The sequence below is a fragment of the Corythoichthys intestinalis genome, chromosome 22 (assembly GCF_030265065.1).
Source record: "Corythoichthys intestinalis isolate RoL2023-P3 chromosome 22, ASM3026506v1, whole genome shotgun sequence".
NCBI lineage: Eukaryota > Metazoa > Chordata > Actinopteri > Syngnathiformes > Syngnathidae > Corythoichthys > Corythoichthys intestinalis.
The window spans coordinates 670,926-685,258 of NC_080416.1; the positions used below are offsets into that span (position 1 = coordinate 670,926).

Sequence of the window (14,333 nt, forward strand, 5' to 3'; positions counted from 1 at the left end):
CGTAATGTAGACTAAAATAGTTCATGATGAAATTATTTCAGCGCGCGTTGAGAAAGTGAATGAGTGATTTTGTGTTTGTAGCAATAACGGTAGATGCCGCTGAGCGATGAGCGCCACTCTCTGCTTGGTACACCATAAAGGTTCTTTGATGTTCTAATGAATAAACAGCCTCTCTTTTGGCCCATTGTCAGTTATTCTTTGCCGTTGCAAAGAAGACGAGTTTTCGGAAAAGAGACTAAGTAGCTTTGCGCCGACAAGCTAATTGTTTTGTTGTTTTTGCATTGTCTGCCGGTTAGCTCGCTAACGAGGAGGTACCTGCCAAAGCATTGCTGTTCCAAAGAAAGGAAAAAGAACAGGTTATGGAATTCTCTTTTAATGTGAACCTCTTATTTCCCGAGAGGTTCTCCATTTTGGACAAGAGCCTCGTTTCAGGTCGTGCATCTCCGAATAGGTAAAGCTTTATTCGTCCGAGCCTCTGTGATGATAGTGACCGTTGTCGCAATGGCAACATTCTGTTTGCACCTACTGAAAAAAAACAATGGCTTCTTCATGTGTAAAAAACAAAAACACTGTTTGTATTATATCTTGGAATCTTAATTGTTGGGTGTTTCAATGTGGAAAACGTCAAACATTTTTGAAGAATTTGTCATTACAAAAAATGATCAGTTTTTCATTGGTTCAGCGTGTGTGATCATGAAATTTTTCTTAATCAATATCAACCTTCATACTAATCTGAAGTTTTTCTTTATAATTACCCCTGTTTCCACTACTTATTAAGTATTGTACACATCTTTTGGTAGTTTACCGCTGCCGATGCTTGTTGAACCTCTCTGTTATGTGTGTCCTAAAAGACCAGATCTTCAATCCCATGTAGCCACTGTTATCGATGAGCTGGGGAGAGCCTCTGCAAAGGTGAGTCTCGACTCACCCCCAGGTTAAGGGTCTTGATACCGTAGACAGTTACGGAATGTGCAATGTGACTTTTGAGAAAGGAATGTACCTACAGTATTTCACCCATTAACATAGATTACATTTTTTAAAAAGTTGATATTCTCACTGGGGGTGTTGAAGCCTAACCAAGCTGAGTACGGGCAGGAGGCGGTATACCCCGAACTGGTTGCCAGCTTGTCGCAGGGCAGAGAGAGACAAACATTTGCACTCATATTCATAGCATTTTTGAAGGTCTTCCAACATCTTTTGGTCCAAATGCAATGTTTGTTAATTAGCTACATTTACATTACACCATTAGCCAGACTGCCGGAATCATGCCAGCTGAACCGCTGGACCCGTGCTGGCCCAGCTCCAGCGACCCGGGACGGCGAGAAACTGACGACCCGGCCAAAAGGCCAAACTCCGCGCGTTCACCTTACTGTTAACTAGGGCTGCAGCTATCCATTATTTTAGTAGTCAATTAATCGATGAACTAGTTAGTTCGAATACTCAAGTAATCGTATAAGGAACATAAAAAAAAAAAAAAATACCTGAGCTGAGCCTCAAACGGTATAAAAAATTAATAAATGAGACTCTATGTACAACAAAAGACCAATTGGCCAAGATACATAGCAAAAGTTAGCTACTTTAAATGCTATAAAATGCTAACTTTTTTTTTTTTTTTTACAATGCTCTTAACAAATGGTTCAGACACATGTTCCCACAAAAAAAAAAACAGCTGAATATACCTATAAACTAAATTATGAATGCATTAAGAAAAAAAACATTAGCTCAAACAAAAACTTAGCTTATGTCGGTCTTAACAGGGAGCAGCTGGATTCAGCCACGTGAAATGAGGCAGACTAGAGGGCAGTGTATCCACCCAAATCAATAAAACTAAATCCAAACACTTTCAAAACAAACCATTATTACGCCTCTTTAATTAAGTGAATACTTGAAGCAGCAAAATTTAATTTGAATTTTTTTTTCTAATCAAATACTTGAGTTAATTGATTAATCATTGTAGCACTAGTCTTAACCCCTTGTACTGACTCCAGTTTGAAAGCTGGAAAAAGGCTTCGAACCACAAGTTGACAATTTATTCAGGTCAACAGCGATCAAACGGCAAGGCGAAACAGACTCGGACGAGGAGGCAGACTCGTTCCAAAGTCACCATAACACAAGTCAACAAAAGGTTCCCGAAAAAAATATAACAATGCTTCATTTAACATTCAGTCTTTTGAAGGTTCTCGCGGGGCAGGCCGTGGGCAGGAAGAAGGGTGTGTTTAGGATAATCTTCTTTCGCAGTTTGGGCTGTTTAGTTCGTTCGCACAGTTGCTGAGTCACCGTTACTGGGGCAACCGCAGTAGGGGATTTTGCCTGCCTCGGCGTCAAAGGGGCTCTTGGAGTCTTATCAGTCGTGTTATCAGTTGGATATCGGGCGTTCTCTGGTGTTCCTTGTGTTGAGACAAGACATCCCGCCATTTGTTCTGGACTGTCCGAAAGAACTGACGTGGAGACGTGGGCTGGTATATGTCTTGCCTATCACCTGGTAGTAAACTGGTGGTAAACAGTAAATACAAGAAAAGATACTATTCCCCGATTGTACACGGTACAAACAATGAATATGTGCACTCTCTCTGCAGGCCCAAAAGTTAACCACACCTGTCACAACTGCTGCCAAATTGCAGTCTCAGAATCATCAACTCTACTTGATGAAGGATGGAGAAAGCAACGGGTACTGAATCTTTCCGTTTAAGAAAAAAAAGTGAAATATCCTTATATGTTTGTAATCTAGTGCACTGTGCTTTACTGACGCACAAACACACTTAGTCACTTTTTTTCCTACTGACAGAGGGTGTGGCACAATTGTGGGATTTCTCAAAGTGGGATTCAAGAAGTTGTTTCTGCTGGTGAGTCATCATTTTTTAAAAAAAAACATCCATGTGTTACAGGAAGATGTACTACTTTTACTGTCTAACTGTCCTCTAATCTGTACTAGGACCGGCAAGGTTTGCACATAGAGGATGAGCCTCTCTGTGTTTTGGATTTCTTCATCGTGGAGAATTTGCAAAGAAAGGGCTATGGACTGGAGCTGTTTAATTTCATGTTGCAGGTGAAGTAGTCATGTCCTTGTATTCATCACTCAGCTTTAGTCTGAGTTGGCACGGAACACTTTCCCAACCTGGAATATTAATATACAATACATCCTGTTTTATATTTTCAAGTTGCATATGGAGTTTGTCACTTTGAAACACAATTCAGTTAGACTCTTTGACTGTTTTGTTGTTTTCGGGTGGAACTTCAATAGTGACGTCCACACGGTTTTTATCATCTGCTTATTCGAAGTCAGGTATACAGAGTTTACCATTCACAGGCACAACGACCTCTGGGTACACCTGCCCTGGCAGCCGTGACTTTACATAGTTTGGGAATTCATGACTTTAGTGTTCTGTGAGTGTGTTTAAAAAGTGAGCGCTTACTAAAAGGAATCTAAATTAGGTCAAAAACCCACCATAGTACATAATATATACAGTGGAGCTTTTCAAAAGTCAATAGGTGCTGTAGTTCCCAGTAATGTATTTTCTGTGGAAACTGGGTGAAAATGGCTCTTAGTGAGTGTTAAACGTTGACGACACATAGTCTTGAGTCGACCCATGTACTATACCTTCTTCTGGGTGCACTGCTGCCCTCTTCCAAGAACTTGCGATAGAGTGGACCAGAATTTCCTCGGAGCCATTATTTTCCATGACCTCGCCAAACTTTCTCCTTGCGCATAGTGACATAATACATGTAAATGACAAGTGACATTTCTGTCTTTCTTCAAAGGACAAGAATCTAGAACCGGTGCTGATGGCGTATGACAGGCCCTCTCCTAAATTGTTGTCTTTCCTGGCCAAGCATTACAGTCTGACGCAAAGTGTCCCTCAGGTACGGTGGGCATTTTGATGACATATACACTGTATGAATATGAAAATATAAGTTTTCATGTTTGCTAAAAAATTGTGGTTACCTTACAGAGGTAAATTAAATCAAGGTATCATTGGGTTGAAAATGATATTCTCCAGTATTAGCTGGAAAACGTTTTGTTGTTTTTAATGCTCTCGCTCAATTGCCACAGGATGGCGCTAAAGCCTCTATAATAGAAAATTCAAGCGACTTTTCTTTGGCGTCATGAGAGACAGCGAGAACCAGAAGTCTTATTTGCCGTGTGGCGAAATGCATTTTACCATGTGGCATTTTTTCTTTGCCATGTGGCATTTTTTTCTTTGCCATTTGGCATTTTTTTCTTTGCCATGTGGCATGTTTTTGCCATATGGCAAGATGGATTTTGCCATGTGGCATTTTTTTCTGCCTTGTGGCAAAATGGATTTTGACATGTGGCATTTTTTGGTATGCGGTATTTTGGTTTGTGGGATTTCTTTGGAGGTATGTTGCATTTTTGGGGGTATATGGCAGTCTTGCGAGCTATGCACGTCCATGCCATTGACGGCTATGCACGTCCAAATTTTCCATTCATTTTAAATGGCAGAAAAACGTGTGTGTCTGTGATTTTTGACCATACACTTTACATTACAGCGCATTGACATTCAACTGGCACCCAACTCAGGCTTTGCCATTGACGGCTACGCACGTTCAAATGTTCCATTCATTTTAAATGGCAGTAAAACATGTGATTTTTGGCCATCCACTTACCATTACAGCGCATTGACATTCAGCTGACACGTCAGTTGAATTAACCAAGTCATAACCAAGTCAGGTTATGCCATTGACGTTATGCAAAAGAAAAAAGCCACATGGCAAACTCAATTTTGCCACATGACAAATACCACTGTTGGTTCTCGGTCCTGCTGATCTTTTGGCCTCTCGGTGCTGAATTAACAGTTTAAATGTCACGTTTTGATTGGGATGCGAGTTGGGCCTGTTTAACAGTTAGCCTAGGATGCTAAAGATGTTTGCCGCATGTACATTCAGTTAAGAATGACCTCATTGAAATCCACGGAACTGCAAAACATTGATCAGTATCATCATCTTTTAGGTATGCCGATTTGTTAAAAAAATGCTTTTTATTCATATTTCTGGAATGTTTCAGAATGAAGTGAATTGGACATAATTACCGGTACCTGTAAGTTAAAGCAACAGCAAATAAGAAGCCCTGTCATTCATGCAAATGCTGAGATTTTGCAGCAATGTTTGTAAATAGTATTGCACAAAACGTACATGTACATCATACCTTATATTCAGGTTCACAGCATTAAAAGAGACGCCATTCTTTTGAAAGTTTTGTATATTGTGCTAGTAGAATTGCAGGAGAGTTTGTGATGTGTTCTGGTCTTTATGTAATTTTGTGTTTTTTTTCCCTCCTAGGTCAATCACTTTGTAGTGTTTGATGGCTTCTTCCTCAACAAACCAGGTACTTTTCTAAGTGAATGATGCATGTGTAAATCTATCAATATTTAATGCGACAACAATAAAAATGTCACAGGGTTGGTTCCTTCATTAGGATTTATTAAGTATGCTTTCAAAAATGCTTCTGTAAATTTTTTTTAAAAAATCATTCTTTAGTGGCAGGTTTCACAGTTTTTATGATAAAAAGATCCAGTACCTTACTTAAAATGCTGGACTCAGGGGGCATTCAGCAAACATAAACCATGTCATTTCCATGTTAAGGGACTGCTACAGTGGGTGAGCTCCAGAATTCCATCCTCCCCCTCAAAACAATTCAGATTAGAGAGTGTTCTTCTATTTGAGATTGGTGTGCATCACTTACTTCGTACATATTGACAATACACATATGCTTAAAAACAAGCATAAGGCGCTTAATTTAAGGGTACAAGCTAAATCAACATCTCATTCTGTGCCTTTTTGTTCACATATTCATATACAGTACATAAGGATTTTGCATGCCACCATTTAAAGATAACTCTTGCTTTTGTCATCTTAGCATATCTTTTAGTATGCAGACACCTTCATTTGACACAAGATGAGAAAAGCATGTCAAGGGTTATTATCTCTATCAACCCATGAGCTGATCAACTTTTATTCCACTTGCCCATTTTTATTTTTTTCATGAAACTCTCCCAGGCTCGGCTCGGTGTCCTCTGACGGATCAGGGGATGTACGGCTTTTTGTAAGGACTTTTCTTTTCTCTTAGTATCTTCACCCATATCATTCCGTCCTTTTTGACTGCGCCTCTTTTCCTTTCTCTCCTCTCTTTGCCATATCTGACATTATTTTTAAGTATTTGTCTTACTGTTCAAATATTTAGTTGAATCCTCCAAGTAGAATTTGGCCCAAAGCCAGCTGATGATTAGACAATGGAATGTTGGGATCTTTGCTGGGTTAGAGTTTGCGTTTAGAAAAGCTCGATGTGACACGCCGACAATATATACCGTATACAGATGATCGTAACAATAGCCACTAAGGATGTCCCGTGCCCGACCATGTCATTTTTAGAAGATTGGAATTGGGTGAAAAAGATGGATTTTTTTCAGGATATGTCTTTTAATTGAAAGCAACACTTGGTAATTTTTCAGTTTTGGTCCATTTTAGCGATCCCAATGGACAAAAGCGGTAGTATTTTGCCTTAACAAAGACTTTTCCATGAGGACCAGCGCACAGTGTCGTAAAATTATCACTCAATCAAAACTCAATCTTTCGGTCGTCTGCAGGTGGATTAAACAACATTTCGGTTTGCAGCAGCTATTTAACGGATAAGTTAATGAATTCAGTTGTGGATAAACAATAGTATATGACTGTTAGCAACCGTTTGGCTAATTGGATGGGGGTGTCAAGCCAGCGAGTGAAAGTCGGGCCATTGTTTACGCTGTATGCACTGCTGGCCAAAAGTATTGGCACCCCTGCAATTCTGTCAGATAATGCTCAATTTCTCCCAGAAAATGATTGCAATTACAAATGCTTTGGTTGTAATATCTTAATATATTTTGCTTGCAATGAAAAAACACAAAAGAGAATGAAAAAAAAAAACAAATAAATCATGATCATTTTGCACAAAACTCCAAAAACGGACCCTAAAAAAGTATTGGCACCCTCAATCTAATACTTGGTAGCACAACCTTTGACAAAATAACTGCGAACAACCGCTTCTGGTATCCATCAATGAGTTTCTTTCATTTGAGTGTTGTAGGAGACATTTTTTATGTATGCATATGGGATTAGCAAGTTATTTGTAACGTTGCAAAAGCTACTTCTGGAACCTGCAAATACCCTGCCCGTTTTTCATTGTTTACCCTTCGTCGAAAAAGAAAAATGTTAGCTTATGTTGCAACTAGGGCTGTCAAACTATTAAAATTTTTAATCGAGTTAATCACAGCTTAAAAATGAATTCATCGCAATGCAATTCAAACCATCTCTAAAATATGCCATATTTTTCTGTAAATTATTGTTGGAATGGAAAGATAAGACACAAGATGGATATATACATTCAACATACGGTACATAAGGACAGTATTTGTTTATTATAACAATAAATCAACAAGATGGCATTAACATTCTGTTAAAGCGATCCATGGATAGAAAGACTTGTAGTTCTTAAAAGATAAATGTTAGTACAAGTTATGGAAATTCTATATTATGTGAATGTTTTTGTTTCAATAAGATTTGTAAAATTTTCAATCAAAAAATAAACTAGTAGCTCGCCATTGTTGATGTCAATAATTACACAATTCTCATGGTGCTGAACCCATAAAATCAGTCGCACCCAAGCGCCAGCAGAGGGCGACAAAATTCCAAAAAACACAAGTAACAGGTGCACATGACCCTGAGCTGTCATTTTAATCTGTTTGAGCGAGGCATGTGCGTTAATTGCGTCAAACATTTTAACGTGATTCAGTAAAAAAAATGAATTACCGCCCGTTAACGCGATAGTTTTGACAGCCCTAGTTGTAACACTCAAGAATCTCAATGTCTTCTCCTCCACAGTGGCCCAATTGAGAACGATTCCCCTAAAAAAGCAAGGCGGCGAGATCAAACCCTATTCCATAATGGAGAGAGAAGGTACAAAGCAACAATTTTCATATTATAATTTGTGACTAAATGATGTATTACTTGACCTGGCTACTCAATCAGTTGCTTCAATTGGCTTGACAATGATTAAAAGGCTTTTTGCACACTATTACCTGAAGTGGGTAGGAATGAGTTACGTTTACTTGAGTAACTTGCCAATGATTTTTTTTTTGTTTCACAGCTGTCCGTCAGGAGCAGAGGAACCTTCCGTGGCCGTTTGCCCCTCTCCACAATCCCCAGCGGTTGGTATCCTCCCACAGCGCGGGATCCTCCCCTACCAGGACGCCCCCTCAGTCAGCCCCAACGTCTGGCCCTGGGGTACACAGGAACCAGAGTCCGAACTTTCCTCTCATCGAACGATCCAGGGAAAGACGCACCAGGTAAACGCGCAAGACTGGTGCTTTTGTATCCTCATTAGCGCATCACTCGACGCCTTGCGCGGCAGACTTGGCATCTGTAACAAGAAAGCTCTGCTCGCTTTATACGACGTCACCATGTCGAAATCTGGTTCAGTAGCATGCGTGACATTGCCGTGTTGCTCTTGTAATTGGCGTTGTTTATAGATTTAGAAAATGATATGTATTCATGTGGGGCAATTAAAGGATCAGTTATTTACAGAGGGGTTTCAATTATAGTCAGGAACAAAATATACAAGATGTTTTTACGTAGTTGCTTTGACTTTTACAGCATAGTATTCGTTTAAGCAGAGTGGTTCTCCAAGGGTTTCAGTCATTCATATTAGAGTTGTCCTATCCGATATTATCGTCTAGCCTCTAGCCATTTTTTTTTTTGTCCGCCAATATGCATGTTGCCTTCTGCCTTTGTGCAAGGGCTGGTCACAGTTTAGCGCAGCAGTTATGCTTATTGACAATAAGATGTCTCGAAATTAAGATGCTTGGGATTTGTTATGTTAGCATTATAATTATTAAAGCATCCAATGGGGCATCAGCATATAATTAGCCATAATATGTTAAGTCCACAACCATGTATACAATGGTGTGGAAACACTATCTGAACGTTTCGGAATTTCTCACATTTCTGCATCTTTGTCAAAATCACACAGATGTAAAAAACTGTCTAACTAAAAACACCCAAACATTTATAGGTTTTCATATTTTGATGAGGATAGTATGCAAACAATGACAGAAGGCGGGGGGGACAAGTCAGTGAACCATCACATTTATATTTTTTGCCCCCCACCTTTGGCAGCAATAACTTCAACCAGATGCTTCCAGTAGCTGCAGATTAGTCTGGCACATCGATCAGGACTAATCTTCTCTACAAAACTGCTGTAGGGTTAGGGTTATTGCTGATTCCTAGGATGTCTGGCATGAATTGCTTTCTTTAGGTCATGCCACAGCATCTCAATGGGGTTGAAGTCTGGACTTTGACTTGGCCAGTCCAGAGCGTGTATTTTGTTCTTCATTCTGAAGTTGATTTACTGCTGTGTTTTGGATCGTTGGCTTGTTGCAGCATCCATCCTCTTTTTAGCTTCAACTGTCTGACAGACCAAATGCCTCTGGTTTTCCTGAAAAACATCCTTTTGAATTCATTCTCCCATTAATGATTGCAAGTTGTCCAGGTCCTGAGGTAGCGAAACAGCCCCAAATCATGATGCTCCCTCCACCACGGTGGGGATGATGTGTTGATATCGGTGAGCTGTTCCATTTGTCCTCCACACACAATGTCATGTGTGACTCCCAAACAATTCATCTTTGGTTTAATCAGTCTACAAAATATTTTGCCAAAACTTTTGTGGCATGTCCAAGTGCCTTTTTGCGAACATTAAACGAGCAACAATGGTTTTTTTTTTAGACAGCAGTGGCTTCCTCCGTGGAGTCCTCCCATGAACACCATTCTTGGCAATAGTTTTACTTCTAGTTGATGTGTGCTCGAGATACTGGACTGTGCCAGTGATTTCTGTAAGTCTGTAGCAGACACACTACGGTTCTTTTTTACCTTTCTGAGTATTCTGCGCTAAACTCGTGGCATCATCTTTGGTGGACGGCTGCTCCTTGGGAGAGAAGCAACAGTACATATCTCTCTCCAGTTGTCGACAACTTCTCTGACTGTCAATGGATGAACATCCAGACTTTTAGAGATGGTTTTGTATCCTTTCCCAGCTTTATACAAATCAGCAATCCTTGATCGCAGGTCGTCAGACAGCTCTTTTGACCAAGCCGTGATGCACATCAGACATTGCTTTTCATCAAGACATTTCTTACCAGGTGTGTGTTTTATAATGGGCAGGGCAGCTTTAAACCACTCATCAGTGATTGGGCTTAAATTGTGTGGTAAAAAATGGTTTCAATTGCTCTTTGTCTCCTCAGGCAGAGGGTTCACTTACTTATTTTTCCCCCTTCTGTCATTGTTTGCATGCTATCCGCATTAAAATATGGAAGTGGTTTTAGTTAAATCAGACACTTGTTGTTGTTTTTTTCATCTGTATGATTTTGACAAATATCAGATCATATTTGATGGTGAGTTGATGCAGAAATGTGAGAAATTCCAAAAGGTTCAGATACTTTTTACAGATACGCATTGGATTTTTGGAGTTTGACAACATCGGGATATTGGTTATTGGTTAAAAAGTCATTATCGGACAACTCTAATTCATATAATTGAATCTTGCAATGAACGTGGCACACCTACAGTGCGCTATCACACAACTATGATTATCCCGTTCTAAATTGAATAGGTCCATTTCATTAATGCTATATAATGAACATTAAGAAAAAAGAAAGGCCACTCAGTTACTGCTTCTTAACACTGCCTCTTTGTCTCTTCTCCTTCACTTTTTTTTTTTGTTCACCCATTTCTCCACCCCATATAAAATGACACGGCACGGCTCATTACTCACGACAGTTCCCTCAATAGATCTCAACTGAGCTTCCATTGACCTCCCTCAGACTAGCGCCATTTTCTTTCTCAAAGACTGTAGCGTACTGCTATAATACAAATGATCATGTCACTGTGATGGCGAGTTCTCTTAAACGGAAGAAAGACGGTAGCTCAGATTTTGCCTTTGAATGCATTAAATTTCCAAATCCACAAATCGTACCGTGTTCCGACCTTTCAATAGTGCACACGACACTTGCAAGCAAAAGCTCTAAATTCCACTTTTTAGTGAGCAGTCTCATTTCCATACCATTTATTTAAGTTTGTCCAGCCTTAGTTCTGCTTTATATTTTCTGGTATGTTTTGCTCATCTGACATTTTTTTTGTTGTTGTTCTCTTTTGACTGGCACTTTCACCGACCCACTTCATACCTTCAACCCTTACCTCTTTGCCCTATTCTCTATTTTTTTTTTTTCTTCCACCGCCATGGTCGCTGTTGCCTTTCTCTGGTAGTCAACAGGGTCAAGTTGCGAGAAGCGGCCTATATAGTCGCCACTTGGACAACAAATCTTTGGAATTGCTGGGAAGACCCCTAACAGGTCAGTCTACACACGTAGAACTATATGGCGCAAGACACTCAGGTGACTTGAAGTTCCGCTCGAATTTCAAAATTGTCCAATATGCACGTGTGATGCGTCATTGGAAAGCTTAAAATCTCAATTTTCTGGGGGGGTAAAATTTTGAACAGGAGGGCATTTTTAACTGGAGGTGTGAGCACACGAGAGCATAATTAAAGACGCCGTGATTTTAACAAGATATTATTGCGTACTTACCTCTTTTCGATCCAAAAACTCCATGTAGCATGTATCACCCAGTATTAAGACATATTTTGGTGGGATTTTAAGGGTTAAACATGGTAATATAACAAGGGTCACGATGCAGGAATCGCAGACATAAAGGAGTGGTCGAGATTTTCGTTTTCATATATTTACCCTTTAAAATGTTTTTTTTTTTTTCAATTTTTCTTTGTTTGGATCGATTATTTATCATCTAAAACAGGGGTCCCCAAACGTTTTCCTGTGAGGGCCACATAACTTTTCCCTTCTCTGATGAGGGCCCTTGGTCAGTTTGTAACAGAAAAAGTGTGACGACTGCAGGATTGCCTAAATGTAAAAATGTATTGTTTTTCAGAAAGCCACAATCAAATAACCCTTTCTGGATTCTTCATGGAACAAAAGTAAATAAAATAAAAATAATAAAAGTCATAATAATAATAATATAATATGATATAATAATAACACTATTAATTAAATAGATAATAACCAAATAACCCTCTCTGGGTTCTTCACAGAAAAAGCCAAGAAATAAATAACACAAGTAAAAAAAAGAATAAAAAAAAAAGTTCAGGGGGCCGGACCAAATGTGGAGGCGAGCCGTATCCGGCCCGCAGGCCGTAGTTTGGGGACCCCTGATCTAAAATATTGGGGAAAATGCAACAGTACCGAAAAAAATACAATTAAGCAATAGTTATGAGGTAGATAGATCCTTTTTTTAAGGACGCAAATTTTTCCATTGTGACGTAATTTGTTTAAAATATACGCGTCAATTTTAAAAAAAAAAATTTATTTTTTTTTTTATACTAAATATCAGACATCAATTCATGATTCTAAGCTAAAAATGACAGACATTTCGAATAATAAATACAATTACTTACCTTCTTTTTATGGCTAGGTTGAAACAAAAGCGGTTGCGCGACGTCTGTAAACGGGGGTTTCCAGGGTAGGGGTGCAAGAGCAGAAAATGCTTTTTCAGCCTTGTCTGTGTTTTCCGCCACATAAACTTGGGTTTCAACTTTACGAACAACGCCCGTGCCGTGTCCCCCGTTTAGTCCTCAGCGGCATGGTTTCTGCTTAGCTAGTCCATCGTGCTGGTCTGTGTTTGTGCGCAAGCCGGGAGGATTTTTGCTTTTTTCACATTAAATAAGGAAGCTGCCCGCCCAGAGTTTCTATTGTTGTACCTCATTCATACTGTACATTCAGAATCTCAAGCTTTTATTTTGACATTGCTGCTGTCAAACCAGAGATTTATGCGCTTGGATCACTTTTGTGTTGTACAATGTTATCGGAGCTACGCTAAATATTTAACATTTTGTTCTGTTTATGGAAAAAGACTTTTTTTTTTTTCATCAAATATGATATGGTGTTATGGTTATGGTGTTATACTTATACTGGACTGTCTCAGACAGTCCAGTATAGCGCTTTTCCACCTTTCAATAAACATGGCATTCCTCCCATATTTCGAAATACAGTAGATACATAAGGACATTTCACTCTGTGAAATGTGTGGGAGCTTGACTAAAGAAAAGCATCTCTGCGAACCCTCGTATTAAAGTAAATTGTGCCTCCTCAGTTCTGAAATCAGCGGGAGGCCAACCAGACATTTCCAGAAGTACAGATACCAACTTGTTGGCGAGTGCTCCCTTACCAAAAAGCAGGTATTTTACACACTTGCTACTTACACGTTAACACTTCATACACAGATGCTAAGATAAAACGTCAAAAGTGCTCATAAAATAACCAATTCATAGACTTCATAATGTATTGACGGGACGGGGGGCCTATCTCCCTCAAAGCTGACCAAGTGGAAACACAGACAAAGACCTTTTTCCATTGAAAATTCTTGTGAATAAATGCTTAAATCCCTGTATGCTTTATAGAAGTGGACGTAAAACAGTCTCAATTCTTGGTTAAAAGAGCAAAGAACTGGGCAGTTAGCATTTTTTTAATGTAAATATGTTGAATGTGCTGCTAGTCTAAGTCACTGTGGCGCCGCCATGTCACCACAAAGAGCTTTTTACGTTGAAATTTTTGCAAATAAATGCTTAAATCCCTGTATTCTTTATAGATATGGATGTAAAACAGTCTCGATTCTTGGTTAAAGACAACAACAACAAAAAAAAAACGGTGCGGTTAGCATTTATTTTACGTAAAAATTGCAAACTATGACGCAAATTAGCGGCCGCCATATGTAAACAGAGCTTTTTCTGTTGAAAATTCTTGTGAATAAATGCTTAAATCCGTTAATTCTTTATAGACATGGACGTAAAACAGTTTCGATTCTTAGTTTTACAGCAAAAAAAATGGGCAGTTAGCATTTATTTTGCGTAAATATTGCAAACTATGATGCTAGCCAGTAGGCAAATTAACGCCCACCATGTGTAAACAAATAGCTTTTTCCATTAAAATTCTTGTAAATAAATGCTTAATCCTTGAATTCTTTGTAGATATGGATGTAAAAAAGTCGATTCTTGGTTAAAAGAGAAAAAAAAACCGGTGCAGTTAGCGGTTCTTTTCCATAAATATTGTGAACTATGATGCTAGTCAGTTAGCAAATTAGCGGCCCGAATATGTAAACAAATAGCTTTTTCCGTTAAATTCTTGTGAATAAATGCTTAAATCCCTGAATTATTTATAGATATGGACGTAAAACAGTCTTAATTCTTGGTAAAAAGCAAAAAATACGTGCAGTTAGCATTTATT

The 14,333-nt window shown here is 39.0% G+C and overlaps 1 protein-coding gene across 4 annotated transcripts in view; it reads left to right on the forward strand.

Moving 5' to 3' along the window:
• The window catches only part of atat1 (alpha tubulin acetyltransferase 1), a 20,009-nt gene continuing 5,676 nt past the window's right edge, over positions 1 to 14,333 (forward strand). Inside the window, exons 1-12 of one of the 4 annotated variants that reach the window (XR_009061894.1) lie at positions 3 to 451; positions 852 to 912; positions 2,577 to 2,668; positions 2,786 to 2,843; positions 2,933 to 3,046; positions 3,760 to 3,861; positions 5,299 to 5,344; positions 6,016 to 6,061; positions 7,873 to 7,947; positions 8,138 to 8,336; positions 11,308 to 11,393; positions 13,204 to 13,289. Coding sequence is in view for 3 of the 4 variants with exons in the window: in XM_057828199.1 (XP_057684182.1) it covers positions 360 to 451; positions 852 to 912; positions 2,577 to 2,668; positions 2,786 to 2,843; positions 2,933 to 3,046; positions 3,760 to 3,861; positions 5,299 to 5,344; positions 7,873 to 7,947; positions 8,138 to 8,336; positions 11,308 to 11,393; positions 13,204 to 13,288 (1,010 nt within the window). In the remaining variant the exon portion in view is untranslated. The other 3 variants (XM_057828202.1, XM_057828199.1, XM_057828203.1) reach the window with 3 other exon arrangements.